Source organism: Nomia melanderi, chromosome 14 (assembly GCF_051020985.1).
Source record: "Nomia melanderi isolate GNS246 chromosome 14, iyNomMela1, whole genome shotgun sequence".
NCBI classification, from domain to species: domain Eukaryota; kingdom Metazoa; phylum Arthropoda; class Insecta; order Hymenoptera; family Halictidae; genus Nomia; species Nomia melanderi.
The window spans coordinates 11,892,612-11,914,479 of record NC_135012.1 but is presented as its reverse complement, the minus strand read 5'-3'; the positions used below and the strand labels follow the sequence as shown (position 1 = coordinate 11,914,479).

General features: G+C 38.3%; 2 protein-coding genes across 5 annotated transcripts in view; one reads left to right on the top strand and one right to left on the bottom strand.

Moving 5' to 3' along the window:
* Positions 1-21,868, top strand: part of dpr1 (defective proboscis extension response 1) — a 441,194-nt gene that overhangs the window by 187,375 nt on the left and 231,951 nt on the right. The window lies entirely within an intron of this gene.
* Positions 19,082-21,868, bottom strand: part of LOC116429080 (E3 ubiquitin-protein ligase MARCHF2) — a 111,307-nt gene continuing 108,520 nt past the window's right edge. For both annotated transcript variants that reach the window (XM_031981536.2, XM_031981537.2), the window contains 2 exons: positions 19,760-19,908; positions 19,082-19,189 (listed from right to left, as the gene is read on the bottom strand). In XM_031981536.2, the coding sequence (XP_031837396.1) occupies positions 19,159-19,189; positions 19,760-19,908 (180 nt within the window). In that variant the 3' untranslated portion in view covers positions 19,082-19,158. The remainder of the gene's footprint in view (positions 19,190-19,759; positions 19,909-21,868) is intronic.

The window sequence follows — 21,868 nt, the reverse complement described above, 5'->3', positions numbered from 1 at the left end:
TAATGTCGAATGTAGGAAAATGTTTATTAGTTCTCCGTCGTTGTTTTGGGTAATGCTCTACGAAGTTCGTAATCCCCGCATGAATATTAAGGATTTTTTTCCGCGCTTTTGTTCTGCTGCCGACACCCCTTCATTGCAGTTTTAACGAGTAATTAAAGTTCAACGTTGGGGACTATTCTCCTATTCTATTTGGAGTTTCAGAAACAGAAGTTGTTTGACCACAGCGTTTGAAACTGCGCATAATGAATTATATTCACTTGTAACTCTGATTTGCTTTTAAATGTTGAATATTACCGGGCGCACTGGCCGGCACTTACCGGACATCACGTGGTCCCTTGACATGTCATTAAAATACAATGCCTCTGGAATTTGGCATTAATAATTTTATGCTATTTCAGCGTTTACTAGTCTTTCAATTAAATTTATATCTCCTACTATTTCAACCCCTTTCCTTCATCTAGTCGAAGTACTTTCATTCAAATTTTATTAGAATACCGTAACGAAATATGTACGTTTAAATGTTGTTACAATCCATTATAATTTAAGTCAATTTAAAGTACCCACCATTCTATGTAGGTATTTATCGAAGAACAATAAACATTAACACTCTCATCGGCGTCAAAAGCTTTCCACAAAAAATCAAGAAAATCAAGCTCCCCATTCGCGCGAAATACAAAGAGTATTTAAAAAAGGAGCACAAAAGCCGGTTCGAGGACAATGATATTCAGTGCGTGAACGCGGATTATAAAAGTTTCAACTCCGCTTGTTCCCGTCCGTATCTTAACGTTTACCGAAGCCCGGCCGCGAGCCTTTAATTTCTGCCGGGGCAAAGGAAACCGGGCCGGAGATCATTACGACGTAAGAAAATAGACGGCGTGGAAAGTTAAAGAAGTCGAATCGCGTCTGATAAACGGGACGCATTTGAAATGATACGTGCCAAGCATTCCTCCCGTTGCTCCCTTCCCCGGCTCCGTCCCGCCCGCCTCGTCTATTCTCGCCCTCTCGAACCATCCTCGAGCCGCCTCGTCTCCTCGCCTTCTCATTTCTCCATCAGCCTCCCTTGTGCTTGTCTCAAGGCTGTCCCGCGGCGGAATTCGAGAACGATAAAAAGCTTGGAACTTTCGGAGCCCGCGGAACAATCGTTTTTCCGGCCGCCGCGCACCCCCGGGGGCTGGGTCGGGAGCATCGGGGATCGGCGCGCGTGAAGTCACGTATACACCGATGCACGCGCGAGCCCTGCATTCATGGCGGTACATTCAGACTGCATTTTCTTGCGTCTGGATGAAACGAGCCGCAAGTTTGGAACTGTTAGGAATTGTAGGCGGGAACTCTTGACCGAGAAAGTTCACCGTTCCCGGTTCTTACGGCTCTCCGCGACAGGCCTCGGCCGCCGCTCGGAAATTTTTAATGACGCTCTTAATGTTTCCGTGCCTCGGTGTTATCGGTGGATTAGGATTAATGGGATTTTTGGTTAATTGGGATACGCGCGGTCGCGATTGTTAGCTTAGGGGGGCGGATCTGAAGGTTGGGGTTCACCGAGGGGGTTGGATTCTGTTTGACAGTGGAGATGTATGAACGGTGAACGTTGACGGGGTTTTTATGGAAACTGTTGAAAGAAATCCTTTGAAATTTTGAATCGAAATTATTCTTTGAGATAGATCCTTTTTTTTGTAATTGACTTTGTGATTTTTTTATGATTGTAACATTTGGCGATGTATGTCTGTACTGGATTGTGTTTGATTAGTTATTAGATTGTATTGAGTAATTTAGGTTTTGTTAAATTATTTCTTGGTAAAAATAAGTGTGTACAAGTAGTGAAATGAGAAACGTCTGTAAGTGCTTGTACTGCAAATAAAAAATGTGAGAAATATAATTTTTATGAAGATTTTAAGATTCATAGAATTTTTGAGAGGTTTTTAATGATACATTTGGAACACGAGGTGGTGTTACAAGATAGTTTGAAAGATGTAAATAATTGAAGTTATGTACCTTCTGGATGTGGATGTAACTTGAAATTGTCGAAGTTAGATTGCGTGGCTGATTGGTAGGATACAAACACGTTCTTCTCTTGCGAATGTCGTCTTTTGACATTAATCTTTAGATGTGCTGTTTGTTTCTGGATTACTTGTGAACATCTGAAAATACAAGGAAAATACAGTAACAAAGATTAGTAAAGTTTATGTTTCATTTCTTCCGTGAGAGGTTTTCCAGTCAGTAGTTAAAGTTTTCCCTTGATTTTCTTTTGAAATAATGTATAAAAATAAGAATTTGCATAAAGATAGGTAGCGTATGCGACGAGTCTAGTTTGTCGTGTTATTTATTTATTTTTATTTTTAATATAAACTAAATATTATTTTTCTATTAGCAATCATTAACCGCTGTAAACGTAGACACAGAATAAGCAGAATTCCCAATAAACGATTAACGATAGTTGTATCGATCGTAGTTAAAAAATGAATCATAATGTAAGGGGTTGAAGCCGCAATTATTGTTGCACTAATAATACTAACCTAACAGAAACTATCCTGAAACGTTCCAAAATATAGTAAAATGTAATAAGCCTCAGGAAGTAAGACAAGAAGGAAACTAATGAAGTTCGACGGTACGCGAGAAGACCGCAGTCCATACCGCATAGTTGCCGCCAAGGGTTAACGAAGTTAAAGTATTATCAGCTCGAGGAAGCCGGCGTATTAAACCGAACACGGCGATCTTCCGTGGAACGGCGACTATACCCAATCAAGCGTCCCTTGACAAGCGGGCATTCTTGACGAGAACAAATGAAAACACGTGTAATCCGATCCGCGCTGTAGTAACTGGATGTCCGAACGATATCCAATGAGAATTAACCTCGCGGCACAGCCTGGGAGTTTCACTGAAAGCTTCGAGCTATCTGCTAATTAAGCGTTTCTGTGTTCTCCGATTGAAAACGAAATAGGGAGAGAGGTGAAGCGGGAACGAAGAAAAAACGAAGAGAAACATTCACGATAAGCCGCGGGTTCGAGATCGACAGCTATTTCTCTCCGTTGAACGCCATTCGTCGCTACAAGCGCAGGGCATGTTTCCCGGTTCATCTGCGCCGGAACCGAGGAAATTCATTTTCTTAAACGGCGCTTCTGTGCATTAGCTGGCTGCGGTAGATTGTTATTGAGCTCTTTGCCGGAAGGTAACTCTATTTTTATCGGTTTCTCGGTTACTCCGGGGCTCCCGCCGGCCGCGCTGAACTCGCGCGTATTCGCAGCGAGAGAATAGATGATTGCAGGAGCGCTGATAATAGAACGTTGAATTGCAAATCGTGTATGCTCCGTCAAATGCATTTAAATTAGCACGCGGATGTAATTAATTCAGACAATTTCGTTCCGGGGATTGAGCGAAGTGGACTGTTGTCTCTGTTCATCGCTTCGTTGATACTGTTGCTTCGAGCATATTGAAATGTCTGTTAATCTGCGAAAGGTCCGCGTCGCGTTTAGACGTTTCATTTGTTTCGCGTGATTTTGGAGAACTGATTGATTGGATGATGAAGGAGATCGGGATGCTTTTATTCGCTTACGAGCGACAATCGCGGCGGAGGCTTAATGCTTACGCGTTTATAGCGTTATGTTCTGATTGCGGAAGTAGTAATTAAAATATATGAATAATTATTCATCTCTCGTGAACTGATTCCATATATTCAGCAACGGTCTAACATCAATTTATTCAGCCTAGTCTAATTTATTTCATCTATTCAACGATAGTATAACTTCGCGTAAAGAATTAAATATTTACTAGAAACATTATTCACTCAATTTTTCGGTAATATTTCAAACTCGCACACGTAACACTTAGTAGGTACTTACTAGAAGCTAGTTTTTAACATTACCTAGTTAATGTAACTAACAGAATTAAAGTTTTTATCTTTTCTAAGATTTATTGCACATTTCGTAGTTTTTTCGTAACAATCAGAGCCTTCGTCCCGTCGCAAGGGACTAGAGTCAAAGTCCACTTCACCTCCTACTCATTTCTAAGTTTTGTTCCCGATCATATCCGGTGGTCCTTCGAACCGTACAAGTTTTATTAGTCAGCACACCACGTGCAAAATTCAACAAAGCTCGACCATTACGGTAGCCACGAGTACCTAACAGTTACCAAACGTCATTGGAGGACACTACTACCGAAGTCCCCTTTTTAAATACACACAACTCACTGTATCGGTGCAGAGACAGATATGGCGTCAAGGCATTGTCTCTCCAACCGCCGAATCCATCGAATAAGGCCCATTATAGTAAACCGATTCCAAAGAGTCACTTGATAGCCGGGCGCAGGACGGTTTATTGTCATGCAACCGCGTCATTAGTCTCTGCAGAATTTCGCCCCGGCAGGAGGGTCCTCGCGGTGGATACGCAAACAACTATCGCCTGAATCGGGGGGATTATCGGCACAATCGCGCGAAACTTGATGGCTTCTCGTCGCCGCTGTGTAAACTTTTTCCTTCTCCTCCCCGTTCCCGCCGTCTTCCCGCCGTCTTCGACGGGGCGGTTCTGTTGGCATCCAATTATCGGCTATTCGGAGCACCGAAGCGGGTCACCGGGTCAGGCATTCACTGTCCCGATTGTTGTTGTTGTAATCTTTACGGGTAACAAGTGGCACAGCTCGGACAAAGCTCGGGCACAAAGGACCCCGTCAAGGATTTTCAGCGCTGATCGCTGTAATTGCGTTTCCGAAAATCGCTAAATTTTTACTCTTACCCGTCCCTAACCCTCCGCCGGACATTAATCATCGGAGACACGACGGACATTGATCGACTCGATGTTTCGAATATGATATACGGTGGGCCGTTTGATATGAAAGTCGTGCGAAAGATTTGTTGCGGATGCTAAGTTTGTGTCTGCGAGTACATTTTTCGGGAATGCAGAAGGATTATGAGAAATTCGCATTTAATTTCAACCTTGTAAACCTGTTCAGTTTGTAAACTAATGGGGCTTGATGTCAACCAATTTATATAAGTCCAATATCATTATAATACGTTACGTGGTTCCAAAACTGCACTAAATAATACGCGGGTCCGTAAATGCACGTTTCTGCCACAAAGTAGCGCTGAGTAGCTGGTAGCCAACGTCCAGAATGGTTCGGAGTGCAAAGGGTTAATATTACATCACAGCAGAAGTGTTATTAGGAACCAATCTCCCCGTTCCGAAAGAATCCTATCGAAACTCGTTCGGGAACATATGCAACGACCAGTTTAGATCTTGATAAATAGTGAATTTCTAAACACTTAAGAGTACATTGTAGCAAGAAAGAATTGAAAAAGTATTCATCTCTGGAATCGTAATCACGCGAATCCTGGCACACTGAAAAAATTGATTACAATTGTATCACACGTTTGATTGCTTCGTACACCACTGTATAAATTCACCTCTTTCGAGCAGATTATAAATTGAGCACATCGTATGAGGTATCTGTTTCGCGGAGAACCGAATGGAAGAAAATACGGGCGGTAAAACGGTCTCGAAAGTTCCCCGCGCAAGCATTCCCATGGTCCCAGAGGTTTCTCCGACTCAGCTTCGGGATTCTCTGTCCCGGTGTGCAGTTTGTCGGATTCCATTTAGTTATGGGAACTCGAAACTTCGAATTGAAATGCATTGTAAAACGAAATTTCAGAATTCCCCTTTCGTTGTTTCCCTTTTTATCGCGGCCAACTATGAATTGCATTATCGTACGCGGTGAAAAGTAGCTATTTCATTTCATTCGTTATTCTCAAAATTAAACGTTACTTTATAAAGTAATTCTCTTAACTCTAAATTTAATGGTAAAGAAGGCAAGTATCGTTTACAGGTTTAATAGCAACAGTATTAGCACGATTCTTCATTACATTCACTCGTGAAGTGATGAAAGATTACGAATGAATTGAATCAATTGACTGAGAAGCGGATTGTTTCATAGAAATCTATTGAACTTAAATTTGAATAAACTCGGATTGAATATACATAAATAATCAGGCAATTCACCGCCGAGTCCTTTCCTCCCTTTGAACAGTATTAATAACTTTAACCCTTTTAAAAGGTGTTTTCAAGTGCATCAACGAAATTATTTAAGAACTGTTTGACTTCTAACAACTCAGCAAGTACCATTCGCGATTCAACCGAAAGGATATTGAAAGTAATGAAATATATTTTCCACTGGACTAATTTTAATACGGAATATAATTGGAGGGTCTTTTCAACTAAAATAGTTGAACCATAATATTAAAACAAACTTCACACTAGCTGAAATTTCATCCACGATAATTTCGAAGGGTTCAATTAAACGAATTAAATCATGTTAAATCATATTAAACGATTAAGTCAACGTTAAATATAATTTTAACTATTTTTCCTATATAATTTAATATATAAAAAATGCTTTAATAATTTTTAATAATTTTTATTTCAATCTATCATGTATATTGTTGTGAATTATTTCACATTTCAAATGATATCTCTGATGAAATCTGTTATTCACATATCTATTGTGAATAATAGATTTAATAGATATAAAATATCTATTGTTCACATCTGGCGTCCAGTCACCAGCATTTTTAACTCTCCAGCCCGTCTGTTAGCATGTGTTATTAAGGCCAAAGCGTTTCTCGCTTTTCACCTGCCACGGTCGACGATTGCAAACGGGACGAATTAGTTATTAACATCAGCAACTAGGAAGACCCAAGAAGGGAGGGGACTGTGTCCCTTCCACAACCATCTAGATCTAAAAGGGCCAACCAGAACGTCTTCACCCCGCGAAGACGACATTGCGGAGGTGTCGAAGACGATTCTGGGAGGTCCAGTCAGTTGAGAAACACAGTTGAAAACGCATAGTTAGACAAGTATCAACTCGCATAGTACACAGCACAGAGTACGGAGTAGGAAGTGCGGATTACAAAGTATCAAGTAGCAATTTCGATGAAGCGCATAGCACTAGAGTCAAAGTCCACTTCGCCTGCTACTCGTTTCTAAGTTTTGTTCCCTCAAATCGGGTGGTCCTTCGAACCGTACAAGTTTTATTAGTCGGCACGTGCTAAATTCAACAAAGCTCGACCGCCATTACGGCGGCCACGAGTATCTAACAAGTATTAAGAATAAAATACGTTTATGGAGTGTTGTACGAGGCCTGAGTGGAAGGTCCGGTTTTGTTATCAAATTTCGTTATTTTCCAAATCGTGGGATAACGTGGCCCGCCGAAATTGGGGACACCCTGGGGTAGATGGTCGGTCGACCCAATCCAGTCATAACCATTAGAGCTGGCTTTGCTCCTTTTTCACTTCCACTTCAGGCTCGCCTGGATTTTGCATCAACTGCACGTTCACTACCAATATCGCGCCTCCCCCACCCCTTTTTAGTTTATGATGGTAAAGTGCCATTATAACGAATATATGACCGAAGAACGTAATACCCGAGCCGCAGTACAATTCCGTACTTTATTGCTAATGCAGACCGTTCTCAATTTTAAAGTTAATTCGTTGTTAGCAAATAATCGCTGTGCGCGAGAGCTTTCATAGAGCGGCGGGCATAAAAAATAAATGCAAACACTTTTCGCTTGAATTTGATTGTACGGTAACGGCGAATTTAATACGCGGATTCGATAAAAATACACGGAGTCGCTCGTAGGAAGTTTATATTTGTGTTTCGTTATGAAATTCTCTGTATTTTCATATTTATTTTCAATTATCAATTAGCCGAAAATTTCTTTATCGCGATCGACCGCGGTATCGTTGCTCTCTACGGTTATGCGTTTATGTTTGTCGTTCGATTCTGAATTATTACAAATTACAAATTAATTATCAGAAAGATAGCATAATGTTTTATCAAACAAGTTATAGTTGCTAAACAGATATACAAAAGTGTTCAACATTATTTTTTTTTGCCAATTAATTGCGTTTGACGTATACACGTCACCTAAAAGCTCGAAATTATGAAAATTCTTTCAACTATTAATTCTTTATTTTTTCAGATAAACACGCAATTCTTTGGTTTGCTTTGGCGTTTCATTAAAATGTACCCTAAACTTTAAAAGATTTAAATCTTTTTAAATTTTGTCACGCGTAAAACGATCATTGAAGCTAAATTGCACAGTCAACAGGTTAAACGTCAAGAAACTTATTAATTACATCAACATCGTGCAGCATATAGAACAATTACATTCGACCGAACACTTACTCCGACGAGCGGCGAGCGTAATTCAGTCTTGGCATCCTTGGAACGCCATTCGATCGCGTTTTCTTTCCCGAAAGTTTGTTCCCGAACTTCAGTGCCGCGATACTTTGGTACGTCCGAAAATACGATCAGGCGAAGGAGAACATCGACACACCTAGTTTTGACAATTTATAAAGTTCCCGGGAGCAGCCGAATCGCGGTGAATGCAGCTTTAATAACCCGACCCGGCCCCGGAATAGAAAGGTAAAGCCGGCACGAAGTTCGGTTACGCGTTCGACGGGATTGAAACTGCTGTACAGCAACGTTGTTTCTTGGCAACGGGTTTCTAACACTGGCAGAGGTGCATTCGCCAATAATTCATGGGTAATTTATTTGCTATCCGGTTCCCGCGATCACTGGAAAATTGGAGTTTCGCGGTCCGCTGCCGCGGTAGCAATAATTTTTAAGAACCTTGTTGCAATATTGACTGTATCCCTCAATTCCGTGTGCCGGCCGCTTTGAGGATAAATGGGTTTAGAGCTGGTACCCTGTGATTGAATAGAGAGGTGCATAACGGAAGTAAGCTGCGAAAGGGTCGTGTAGAAATTTAGAGAAGCAACGTTCGTATTATAACGTCGAAAAAACTTGCAACGCGGAGTTTATATAATAATGCGAGGAAAATGTAGAATGCGAGATTGATCTAATAACGTAAACAAAATGTAGTTGAAACATAGTTAACACTAAAACTGGACGGGTCAAATTGACTTGCTTCGAAATTTTGTGTTTTACAGGTATTTAAATTATCAGGTGATTTTTACGAAAGAGTTTTAATTAAATTTTCGTATTTGTACAGATACAAGACTAGAAGACCCTTCGAATTTCAAGAAACATATCACTCTAGTTTTTATAAATAGAAATAAGCAATTCTAATTACTCGGTAGTTTTAGAGATAATTACAGGATTGATATAGTAACTCAAACAAAACGTAGTTAATACACGAAGTAAAAAAACCGCGTTTGTAAAATTACAAAAATTATTTGCAATTGTGAATGCACGTCGTTTGAGACAATTTCGTATTCCTTTTACGAGTTTTTTAACCGTCGGTGGGAACAGTGCAGCAAATTTGGCGAATAATTGGAAAACTACTTTGAACTGCAAACTTAGTGGTTCTCCAATCATTTTTTGAATTTAAACGTATCCTTGAGCAAATAATAATGTAAGTAGATTGCAAAGGATTAAACAAATGTAACGGCACTCGAAATACGAAGCTGCGACTGGGTCAAAATGGAGGCTGAAGAATGCAGCGGAGTTAAAACAATGCCAGCAATTCCTTTGCTCTTCGGAATAACTTATCTTCGTCGCGGAAGCATTTATCACGCTACATTCTTCTTAGAATCTGTCTTACAATAAATCATCTCTTATGCTCTTTCCATTTTGCTAGCAGGGAAATGATCTCACCAATACGGAGAAAGGAGAACGTGAAGTATTGCAGAACAGAGTTCCTTCGAGGCACGTTTCTAATCCATGGATTCTACCATTTCATTGATTGAAAGTTTATTTCACATAACTTATCCGTAGCATGTAATTTATCCACGGCGTAGCAAATCGAGGAATGATTTTTCCAAGTGAAATACATATATCAAAAACTTCGAATTCTAGCCGGTAAAAGTGCCAATTTCATCTTTTAAAAGGAAGAAAGGAAACTTTGTGCAATACAAGTTTCTTACATTTTAACTATTATTTATTATACGAATAAAATTAAATCGATTGATTATTATTTACTTTAGAAACTTGAATAATGCTTGAGTATGATATTTAGTGAGATATTCTCCTTTGTGCAACGGCATTCAGCATAATTTGCAATTATATCTGGTTTCCTTCCTTTTTACATTGGAGGAACACACTTTACATCTTTTCGTTGGGAATTTCTTCTTGCGTTTTCATATTATTGTTACTCTTTAGGAATTTCAACGTATTTCGCTAACCATTTGTCATGAGAATATGGAAGACTTCGTTACCTTATATTTTCCAATTATTCTCATTTACTTTTCTAACAATTTATTGTATACGAATAAATATTCATAACTCACAAAAGAAGCATTTTTACGTTTGTAAAATAAATACAAATCCGTTGGCGTAGCCGACGTTACGTGAAATTAAATTAATCACGAGAAATTCAAATAAAACTTCGCTAGAAACATTTGCGTAAGGAAACGGTAAATAAATATATTAAAGAATTTATTAGGTTTTGTCGGTAATACAATATTGAACATTGGTCATCCGTGATCGATGCGAAGCCGTTTCAGCATTCGGTGATTTCCCAACCGTGCACGGTAATAGATATTTCATCAGAGGAATGTTTTGCATGTTTGGGGTGCTTTAAAAATTGTGCTCGTCAGCGCGAAATGTTTTCCCGCGTCTACCGTGCGTCGTCCCACACTTTCCCGATTTATTTCGTAGTCAGCGGTATCGATAATTGACTTTTCCGGATCTCTGACTCCCTTCTGAAAGCTTATAAAACGTGTAACTAAAAGCTTCTGCTTGTCTGCAAATTGCGCGCCATCAATTTTTCAACGAACAATAGAAAGCTATTATTCTAACGTACGAGTAGAGTAGCTAGCATAAAATCGCCGCCAATAAACGCACGAATCAGGAATTATTAATGTTTCGGCTAATGCACATCGATGGCTGAAATTTTTCGCCGCTGCGATTTCGGAGCTAGAGACCTTTCGGATTCTATTCTGACGCATTTAATGCTCTATTTATTATCAAATTTAGGTCAGCCCGTTAATTCCCATCGGGAGAGCACTGATGAAAATTGTTTAATGCAATACCTTTAAATTAATTACCGCAATGCTTTCACAAATTTTGTTTTGTGTACTTCCCCAGTGAACCACTTTGCGACTAGTAATAGCAATTTGATGTTTGCATAGTGTATTTATATTATGACTATATATTATTAAGAGAATTTAGAAAGCAAGAGTTCATTGAGTAACTGATTATTGTTTACATTGAATTACTGGTTTTAACACTAGGTTTACGGAACGCGTCAATTTGACAAATTTTCTATTTTTAAACGTCTAATTTCCAAGATTTAAATTTACAAATATCAATTCGTAATAATTAGGAACTAAAATAAAAAAAAAAATAGAAACAAGTGATGGCGATAAAGTAAGTGAAAGTAAAATTGAAAAAAAATTCTTATATCTTGTACAGCATAATATTTATTTATTCAATTTATATTTATTAAATTATATAACGTTCATCTAAATGTCCTTTAGTTCGTGAAATAAAATGGATGTCGGAATTTCTAATATTAATTTGAAAATACATTGCATGGAATGGATATTGCATTGTGTCAATTAACGTGATTATGAACGTCCTTTGTACAAATCTCTTTGATGCATTCCCACCGAAACTTTCACCTCTTGGTACCTGAGATATCAGTTCAATGCGATAATTAAATTCCGCGCACGTGACACGAAGGTCTCGACAAAACGTCGAACGGACTAACGTACGTACATATGTAATTCCATTAACCACGTGTTCCGATACTTCATAAAGCTTTAAACCGCGTAATGCATTGCGAAATTAATCATTTTCCAACAGAGCGAGCTCGACGGCACGACGAGCCAGTATTTACGCGTGCATTATTAAAAGCAAACGAATTCTTTATATTTCTATGTACCGGTTACCCTTCGAGAATCCTTTTCATCTCTTTCGCGCATAAACCTCTCGACGGTGAAAACGTTTTATACTCAAGTTCTCGAAACGGAGACATTTATTTTAATAAAAAGCTATTTCTAACGAAAGAACCCGTCTGAATCTCTATAAATTCGTTAGAAACAAAGTTGGAAATAGAATTATAATTAAAAGTCTATATGAAAGAAGAGTAAGTATATAAATAGAAATTAATTACTGATTCTCTTCGGTGAAAGAGATAACAGTTATTCGTGAATTATTCAGGCAATTAACATTGGAACTACCGTACCAGGATAAACGACTAGTTTCGGTTTCCTTGTTCCATAATTAACATCTCGAATGCATTGAATATTCGGAATAATTTTGAAAACATAGTTTCGCTTAAATCCTATAATGAATGTGTGAAGAAACTGAAAACAATCCATTGTTACAAGTTTTAAAAAATTACATATTAATCATATTAAATGCTCGATAGTTCTAGTATAAAAATAATTAAAACTATCCTGAATAGTACTGTTTCGATTGAATTAATTGACTAACCATTAAATATTTCAGAGACATTGAAATATTGACAATTGCTGAAGTACTTTGTCTACTAATTTATTCATAAAAGGCAAATGAAACGGTACGCTATTATTAATAGTAATTGAATAACAGTAATTAAATAGATTCAGTTAGAATATATGATCAGTTGTGCGATTCTTTCGTCAGCGACAACGTCGAAGGCTATCAGATATGCATGTAGAATATGAATATTGATATCCCAATTATTCTCGTCCGTTATAAGCTGACCACAGATGAGCCATATATCAGCAGATATAATTTAAAGTTTCTAAACAGGCCACCTGAAGGATTAATGCCATCCCGATCATCAGACATTCACAACGAGCTGAACGTTCATCTTGACCCGCGTCCCTGTTCACTCGGGGCAACAGACGCGTGCTGCTACAGATTTAAAGAGGGTTGGATTGATTCTGCGTTACGCGGCGACTTCGTGCTTTGAATCGAATGCTGGACCGTGTTTGAATTTCTTTTGAGTAGAAATGTGTGAGGTTATTTTTATATTTTTCTAAATTCGTATTTACTAGGAAAGATATCAAAGTCGGAAGTTCAAAAAGTTATGAAGTTAAACACAATACATTGCAACTTTGCCGTGCCAAATTTCACATTGAAGGGGTGAAACCACCCCTTGAAAAGAAGCAAATTCTTTCCTATGAATTATCTTGGGAACGGTAAGCGATAGCCAAACAAAGTTTAAACAGAAAATACATTGTTCTTTGACGTCTGTAAAATTGCAGAATAAAATTTTTCAAATGTTAAGATATTTTAACTTTTCGATAGATTTTATATTGCAATTGTATAGACGTAAAAGAGTATTTATCAATTTTCGTTGAATAATTTAATAATTTTATGTATGAGCAACGTATCAAGGCTGTGAATTAACACGCACAAAAGTGGATTTCATAATAATTTTAGACATTAGCGTTTGCTGGAATTCATATTGACATGATGGCTGGCGCGACTGGAATTTCTTGTAAATTATCAAGCGCCGACGACACGCAAATTTAGCTCGAAATAGGCGGATCAAGAGAAAATAATTAGTGCACCGTTCACCGAACCCGACCCTCTATCGTATTGTTTAATATTCATTATAACGATATTAATTTTAGTGTCTTCAGTAAAGTGACAAGTTTCCGATAAAAGGGATCAGTACATGGAAAAGAATTAATTGAAAGATATTCTATTTTCGACCAGATAAATTGTTATAATCGTAGCTGATATCTTCATCCGCATACCGGAGATTAGAATAAAGAAATTACAGAAACTTTGTCAATCTGATTCATTTAATAATAATTATGCTTTTATTAGATTTTCCATTTTCTTCTTGCGAAAACGCTCAACATATCGAAATACAATTACCAAGTGGTAAAACAGTAATCGAGAAAGTATAATCGAAACATCCTTTCACGAAAATAATACTATTAAAAAATACCAAAATAAAACACGAGACCATGTTGCGTAATATTATAATAAGTAATACAACAAAGTAATACTACAAAATAATATCTACTACCGAAGCAATATAACATAATGCCGCAAAACAATAAACCAATACATCGTAAAACATAACCTAATAAAATAGTTCCACAGAATAATTAAATACTGCAACGAACCAATGCTTCAAAGTGATAATTCAGAATATTGTATTACCATCGATTAATGACGGGGGCGAGGTGCACGCGAGGTGAAAGAGGTCTCGTTGAATTTAAACAAGAAAATACCTCTTTGCCAGATAATAGTTAGCGTAGCTGGGAAACTATGCAAACGATGAGACAGATCAGCTTGTTTACTTGCCTCGCGTACAAGAGCATTTACCGGATATCGGGATGCAAATACACACGCGCGTCCACGTACGCGGCGCACACGCGCGCGCAGCCGCACACGTACACATTGTTTTCTTTCGACGTTTTCAATTCGCTGAATCCCCGAGCCTTTCTCCCTACCCTTATTCGCGAGTAAAATATTACGGGGTCGGCAGTCGATATTCCGCCGCAATTTCCCCGGCCGAGGCGAGTTTCTTTGACCGACTTGCGATGCGAGTAGCTCCTCAGGAACGATTCAGTCGTTCGTCTACGAAGCATTGACCACATTTCCCTTTGCAAGCATTGTTGCGCGGACCTTGGCTCTTAAATGGCGCCGTAAATCGCGCAACCATTTCTATCGTGAATACTTGATTGTCCCTGGGAAACTTGACTGTTTTCGCTCGGAGCCGTGCACAATGCCGGTGAATCATTACCCGACGGATCATTTTGCGAATCCTGCTGCACTTCGCCGGACGAATTTTCGATGTCTCCCGAGGAGGCGTAAACACGGATTTATCCGATTAACTCGAGTATCCTTTTGTACGAAAGTTTCTTCCCGAGGTATGCTTATCATTTTCTAGTGGAACGTTGATTGAAGTTTGATTGTGTTCACCCTTTCGTCCCGAATGATATACGCAAGTAACACGAACAGTATGAATAACTGGAAATCTAGAAAATACTTTAAAGATAAAAGAAAGTTGAAAGATATATTAAGTTATAATAATATAAAAATTAGAGTTAGATATATTGGACTGAAAATGTTCATGGAAAATCCAATTTTTATGGACATTCTTAGAAAAAAATACGTAATTTAATGAAAATTGGTTTCCAATGCATCGTTGATTCAATGAAGTTAAAGAAATCACACACGATTCTGGGTTTTTTAATCTAGTAAATAATGTAATAAGATTCCAAGTTGCATCAAGAGGGACATTAATAGAAAGATCCAATTTTGATTAAAAATAGGAAATCGAATGTCAATCATATCGAGAGAAAAATTTCAAAAATTGAATAAAGCTATAAATGTTTTTTAAAGTTCCACGAAACAATCGTTTATTGTATTATTATCTGTAAAATGAAACCACGATACTGAGTCTATCAATCCGACGTTTTATTCATCAAAATTCAATTTAAAAATTATCCTTTTGTCTGAATATGCAAGTCTTCTTTTTAATTCAGTGAAGTTTATAATAGTGGAATTGCGCTCGAGTTTAAATATACCTTTCGCATGATTGAATTATCGGAACGTAAATATAGCCATGCTGATACTCGTTATTTTATTAATTATTAATGAATTTTTCTGAAAATTAATTACTTTATGTATTCATTCAAAGTTACGTTCATATTTCCAGGTAGTAATTACAATGGTGAATTTTTCAAAGGAAATTAAATATTTCAGCAGCAGAGATGTTTTAACGCAATTCCAAAAATGTGTGTAATTAAGATACGTTGGAACGGAAAGATTTGTAACGTGTAACGTGAGTTATGCCCTCTATATCGGTCCCTTCTGGCTATGGTAAAAACCGTTTTAATCCCTTAAAATCTATGGTCGACTCCTTTTTTAAAGATCGCACCATTCCAGATATTAAAATGTCTCGTATATTGCATTCATGTATCACATATTCCTTTTAAGCTTCTCCCCTTGCCCTTTTCTATTATTTTTTAACTATTAGGAATCGAATTGTTATTAAGAAAATATTATTAAATTACTATTTAATTTTCAATTCGTTACAGTACTAAAAGATATTCACCTTATTTTTAGATTATCCAATCCAGTCTTGCTAATTTTATGATACGTATTTCTTTTTTGAAACGTTAACGTATTTACAAGGGAACTTGCTACCAGAATGAAAATTGACCACACAATAATATTGCGAAACCTTCCTGAAATTGGCAAGGTAAAATATTATATTAAAAAAAAAATTAATTAAATTTTCAAAAATAATTTCACAAAGGTTTCCTCTGACAACTTCAAGTGGGGGAAATAATTTTTGAAATATTATATCTTTTTCACTTTGCCAATTTCAGAGAGGTTCCGCAATATTGTTGTATGATCAATTTTTATTCTGGATTCGTTTCCACCAATGCTTTCGCAGCATCATTTTTCACAGACGTTCTGGGTCTTCCACGCGGTTCATTTTGTAGGGAAAAATCACCAGATTGAAAATTTTTAAATCAACGCTGCACTTTTCGATCGTTAACAGTATTCTCCCCAAACGCCTGGTTTATATTGCGTACAGCTATTGCAGCATTATTACCAAGTTTATATTCATATGAAAAAATTACACGAATATCGGTTGAAAGAATATAGAGAATTATTGTCGTTATATAAACAATCACTGTGTAACGGCCGTTAACCTACAGCCAAACAGCTGCCAATAGAAAAACCAAATAAATACAAAAAGCCGTGTGAACTCGCGACGCAAGGGCATAAACACACGCTAGAATAGGCACGTCACCAGGTCATTAACCTGTCAGTAAAACGAAATAATTTTTCAAATACATTACTCCGAGAAGGTTCGACCAAGCGCGCTACTCCTTTCTGCAACTCCTCGACCAGAGCGCCGGCGTTCCACTTTAAAATAAACTGTGATATCTAGAACCCGAATATCATTCCTTCAGCTGCAAGGAACTAACAGTCGATTTCGATTACTACCGTGTTTTCCCGACAATTACCGGACATCCCTTCGACTGCACTCTCCGTTCGGTCTTCCGGAGCCGACAGTCCTCGAAACCGGACCGCGCCGGTCGCAACGGCACGCGTCAAAGTGTCGTTAACTCGGTATATCGCGAGCCGGCTCGTCCGCACGGCCATTAATTACACCGCCTAATTCCGCGAATTGGTCATTAAGGATCAGCTGTTCCGCACTTAATGTCAAGCTAACCGCCGCGGCGCAGTTCACTTCGCCCCTGATCCAACGGATAGTCAGTGCTCCTTCGTGCGACGCGGGACACTGTAATTGGTTTGTTGGAGCTTAACTAACTACCGGATAAAGTCGAACGAACCCCGCCGTCCCGGCCCGTTTAAGCGCGGATTATCCAGAACGAGGTGAACAATATTTACTGCTAATTGCCCGGGCTTTAGCCGTCCGATTTATTCCCGCGATAAGAAAATTTGGCGAAAGCGCCCGCTGACCCGCCGGGATTTCTTTTTATCGGCTTTTGACGGGCTCCTCTTTATGGCGGTTCGATTGTATCCCCCCCGGCAGGCCCTTGATTTATAAATCAGCGGCCGAACGATCGCCGGGAATCGTCGGCCCCGTGTCCCGCGCCCGCGGATTTTAACGGGCGAAATTTCGGTACGGGTAAACAGAAATATCACACGTTAGGGATGCGTTACGCGGTCGACGCCGTTTAAACGGCTCAATCGGACTGCGACCGATAACTGGGAATTATTAAAACCGTATTGTGCTTCGGTACACCGATACGTGATTCATTGTTTGCTTTAAAAAATTGGTAATTCGGTTTCGTTGGATTTCGTATGTTTTTGTGCCGCGTTTTCTGCTTTGAAGGGTGTATTGAACACGAATAATGGTATTAGAAGAGTGATGTTTTAATTTCTTGAATGAAGCTTGGAATATCGAAGTTGTCATAGGAATTTGAAATTATTCAGAATTTATCGAAATTTGCTGTGCTTTAAAGTAAACAGTGACAATTGAATTTGCACGTTAGACAGAGTGTCATGTCGATCAACGAAAGGATCGAACAAGTAAAAAATTTAACTACTTAAAATTTTTCGTAAGGAATTGCAAAATCATATACACAGCACAATTACCACGAAATCGGAGATTTTATGCATCGACATACTTCGCGATAAAATTGCAATAAAGAGAAACATTAATGCATACTCGATTTCGTTTCCTGCACTAAATATACTCGTACCGAACAGAAGACTTTACGGGGGTTTTAATATTGCACTTCCAATCTTCGAATTCCCGTTAAAATGCAGTAACGTCGAATTTCAGCCTGATATGACTTAGCGCCGCACTCCGCGAATCTAGTTGGCCGAATTCTAATAAATAGACGCGTCTGTACGTATGCAGGAGTTAACCCTCGCAGCAATTCCGGGTCTCCCTCTATCTCGGGACGTTTACATATTTCCCGCGTCGTTCGAGAGATTTAATCTCGCAAATGAGATCCAAATGCAGGTGCACCCACGGGCGGCGCATTAAGCAGGAATATCTTGCCAGCTTAAGCACACCTTCTGCCAAGAAAAAATTAGCTCAGTCGGACGTGCCGGGACACAGGAAACGAAACTGCCGCTGATCTAGCAATTAACTCACCTGGAGGACTGCCAACTATTTATATTGTGCTATTATCATACGTTTCGTTCCGAGGCCGGGGCACAAACAACTATGGTTATCTGTGCAGTTTAGATTGTGCTCGGATGAAAATACTCGGACTTAGTCCTTGCTGTAATGCTCTCTGTTCGCGCGGTTTTTTTCCTTGAGGCGAGATTATGAGTGAAGTTTAAGCTTCACTGAAGGTGGAAGAAGTTTAATATTTTTAAAAGCGTGTAATCGTTCGTTCTAACGTTTTAAAAAGCATTCCGTGTGTAGCGAGGTTTGATTGAATGTACAATGTAATGTATTGCAAATTATTTACAGGGTCTTAAGGAAGTATTATTAACAGTAAATAACGTATACAAATGTTGGCAGTCACTGTTGTGACCACCTTAAAATAAAGTATAAAGTTCAAGTATAAAAAGAAAAGAGTGCAATAAAAACTGCCAAACTACTTGTTACGATGATTGTATATTTGTTAATTAGGAATATCTTAGGAAAGCACTATAGAATTTATACAAAAACCAAATTTTATTCAGAACAACAGAATCAATTTTTACGTGGCGATAGGTAGGCGTAAACTATTTTTTGACCAGAATGCTACTTATCATTACTTTTGTAATATACATACTAGAGGAGGAAGATATGATATAAATGCTGATATCGTTGTCACTCTGGATGTGGACTAGCACTGGTATGTCTGAAAAAAGATAGCAAGTAATATAATTATAATAAAATATTCTAAATGCGATGTGATTTGAAAAATCTTACTTTCCTATTAATTTTATCTTTTACGTCAAATTTATAATACACTCGTAATTATCCTGCCGTTGCACGCAGAGTGTATAATTTCCAAACTTTCCGTTTACAAAGCACAGTATATCTACTTCCAGAAAAATTACTAACAGGAACAGGTATCGAACTCGGAAATTCAAAAAATGATGAAACTTTGTGTATGTCAAGCCAATATTCTCTTCGTGCCGAATTTCACTTTGAAGGGGTGAAAGCACCCTTTGAAAAAAATGCAAATTTTTCTTCCCGTTGATTATCTCGAAAGATTATCTCGAAGAGATAGCGAAGCAAAGTTTAAACGAAAAATATATTCCTCTTTCACGTTAATTAATTTTTTGAATTCCCAGGTTCGGTGACTTCCGTTGTAAGTCGAACAATACCCAACCTTTCCTTTCACGCGTAATTGAACCAAGTTCAACGAAGGTCCCAGCAATTTATGCGGACCAATTTGAGCAGTTTTATCTTCCCATCTACAAACCTGATATTATTCAAAGCGGAGTCGCCAGTCGTTTGAGTTTCGAAACCTTGAAACGATTCGTCGGACGGTCGCCTGAAAAGTTGAGGGTCCCTGATAAGCCTGACGTTCACGGTGCTCTTCCACCACCTGTACCAGGGCGACACCTGCTCCTGACGAAAAGAAAAATGAGCCGAACGCGGCGGGGGGAAAAAAATGGAAGGCGGAGAGGATAAAATCTGTACAAGCGGAGCGGTTCCCTCGCGGCGATTTAAATTATCCGGATAGTTTCGGTTGTCAGGGGCAAAAGACACTCCGGCCCGATAAATTAGAGCCGAGTGTCTTCGAAGTGGCTAGGCTTTCGGGCGGGCCTGATCGGAAAGGGGCGAAACTGATTCCGGACTGTCACGTATTCGCGATAATTCTTAATTAAATGTTCGCCGGCTGGATTTCGATTCGACCGCCTGACGGGAATTGAATTTATGCAGCCGGGAACGAGACTTTGCTTGAAATTCTTGCCTCGTTTCTGTTGAGATATTTCGTCCGCCGGTGTGGCCCGCGTTCTTTAACAATCAATTAATCCCCGGCTACCTCTAACATTTTATTTTAATTGCTCTCCCGTGACGTATCCCTTTTAACGATCGCCGATACCACCGATACCGAACGAACCGTACTCATTCCGAGGGAAGAAGTATTACTGAAATAGGAAGAAATATTGGTCCTTAACGATCGATAACTTTTTACCCACTTCACCTATTATATAATACAATATTGGTAAAATTTAGAGGAAACATTGACAGGATTTTTTACCTTTGCACGCGAAAGGTTTTTACCAGAAATATTTAACATTTTCTGATAAGATATAGAGAATATTTTTTTAAACCGGATTGATGAGAAGTTATACGTAAATTAAGGAACAAAGCTATTTTATTTAAATATTTCACGTATTGATGCATTATACAAAGTTTACTATTAAATATTCACTTTCATGATATTCCTGTATCAAACCAAGTGGCAATTATGGAACTTGTCTATCGACTGCAGAGGGTTGATATAATAAAATAGAAAATATATGTTGAATTATTATAAGTATGATAAATAGAAATAAAGAAAAAAGGGAACAATATAATATGTTAAAAAAATGAAAGTACAATTGGATAGAAAATGTCCAAAGAACACAGGACAGTTAAAATCTCGAAAGCCTTTAGAATACCTCCTCCGCTTCTCTTAGATCAGGCTGTTATTTTTTTATCCTTTACACCGCTTTCCGTAAAGCCATGCGATCCCCTATAACAATTTTGTAACAGAATTTTCTTTGAAAACTCTGGGCACTCGGTAAAATTCTACCAAGAAAATATGGTTAGAACCTAAGTTGGAGCTTCCGGAATCAAAGCCACTTCGCCTCTCTAAGATTCTCTCGCGGTAACTTGTTGAATATGCATCCCGCAATGTAGTTGACGCGAGGTATCTAATATCTCTTTTATTATATCGATGGGAGATCTCCAACAAAACGAGAAAAACACGAAAACACGAAGCGGAAAGAATGGATTACCGAGGTTATTTCGACGCGAGTTGATTAAATAGAAGCAAGTTTTCTAAACGCTGATTGACGTTACTATGCAGGCGCATAAAGGCATCTTGCCATGCCTCTATTAAGTACCCTTCAACGTTGATCTTCTGAACTTTGTTCCGATAGTTTCTACATCAATATTCTTCTTGAGTCTTTCATCATTCTTTCAGGCATCCTCCTAAAGATGCTTTATAAAATTTCGTAATTTATCTCCTCCGGCCTTCGTCGACTTACTCTCATTTAAATCGAGCCATTCCAGTTAAAAAAAATTGCCGGCGTTACGTTTTCTACTTAATAATTTCACCGTAGAAGATATTTCACGCTAAATCCGTAAAATATGTAACATTTATTCTGAAGATGCCAAATTTTAGACGTCAGATGATCAAGTGATTCAAAGTAGAAATACGTACGTAGCGATCATGTTTGGATTTTTTAATTTTGATAACTAATCAACCACCCCTTGAAAAAAACTGCAAATTTTTCTTTCCCGTGGATTATCTCGAAAATGTTAAAAGATAGCAAGGTACAAATTAAAAAGTGCATTGTTCTTTCACGTTTACAAA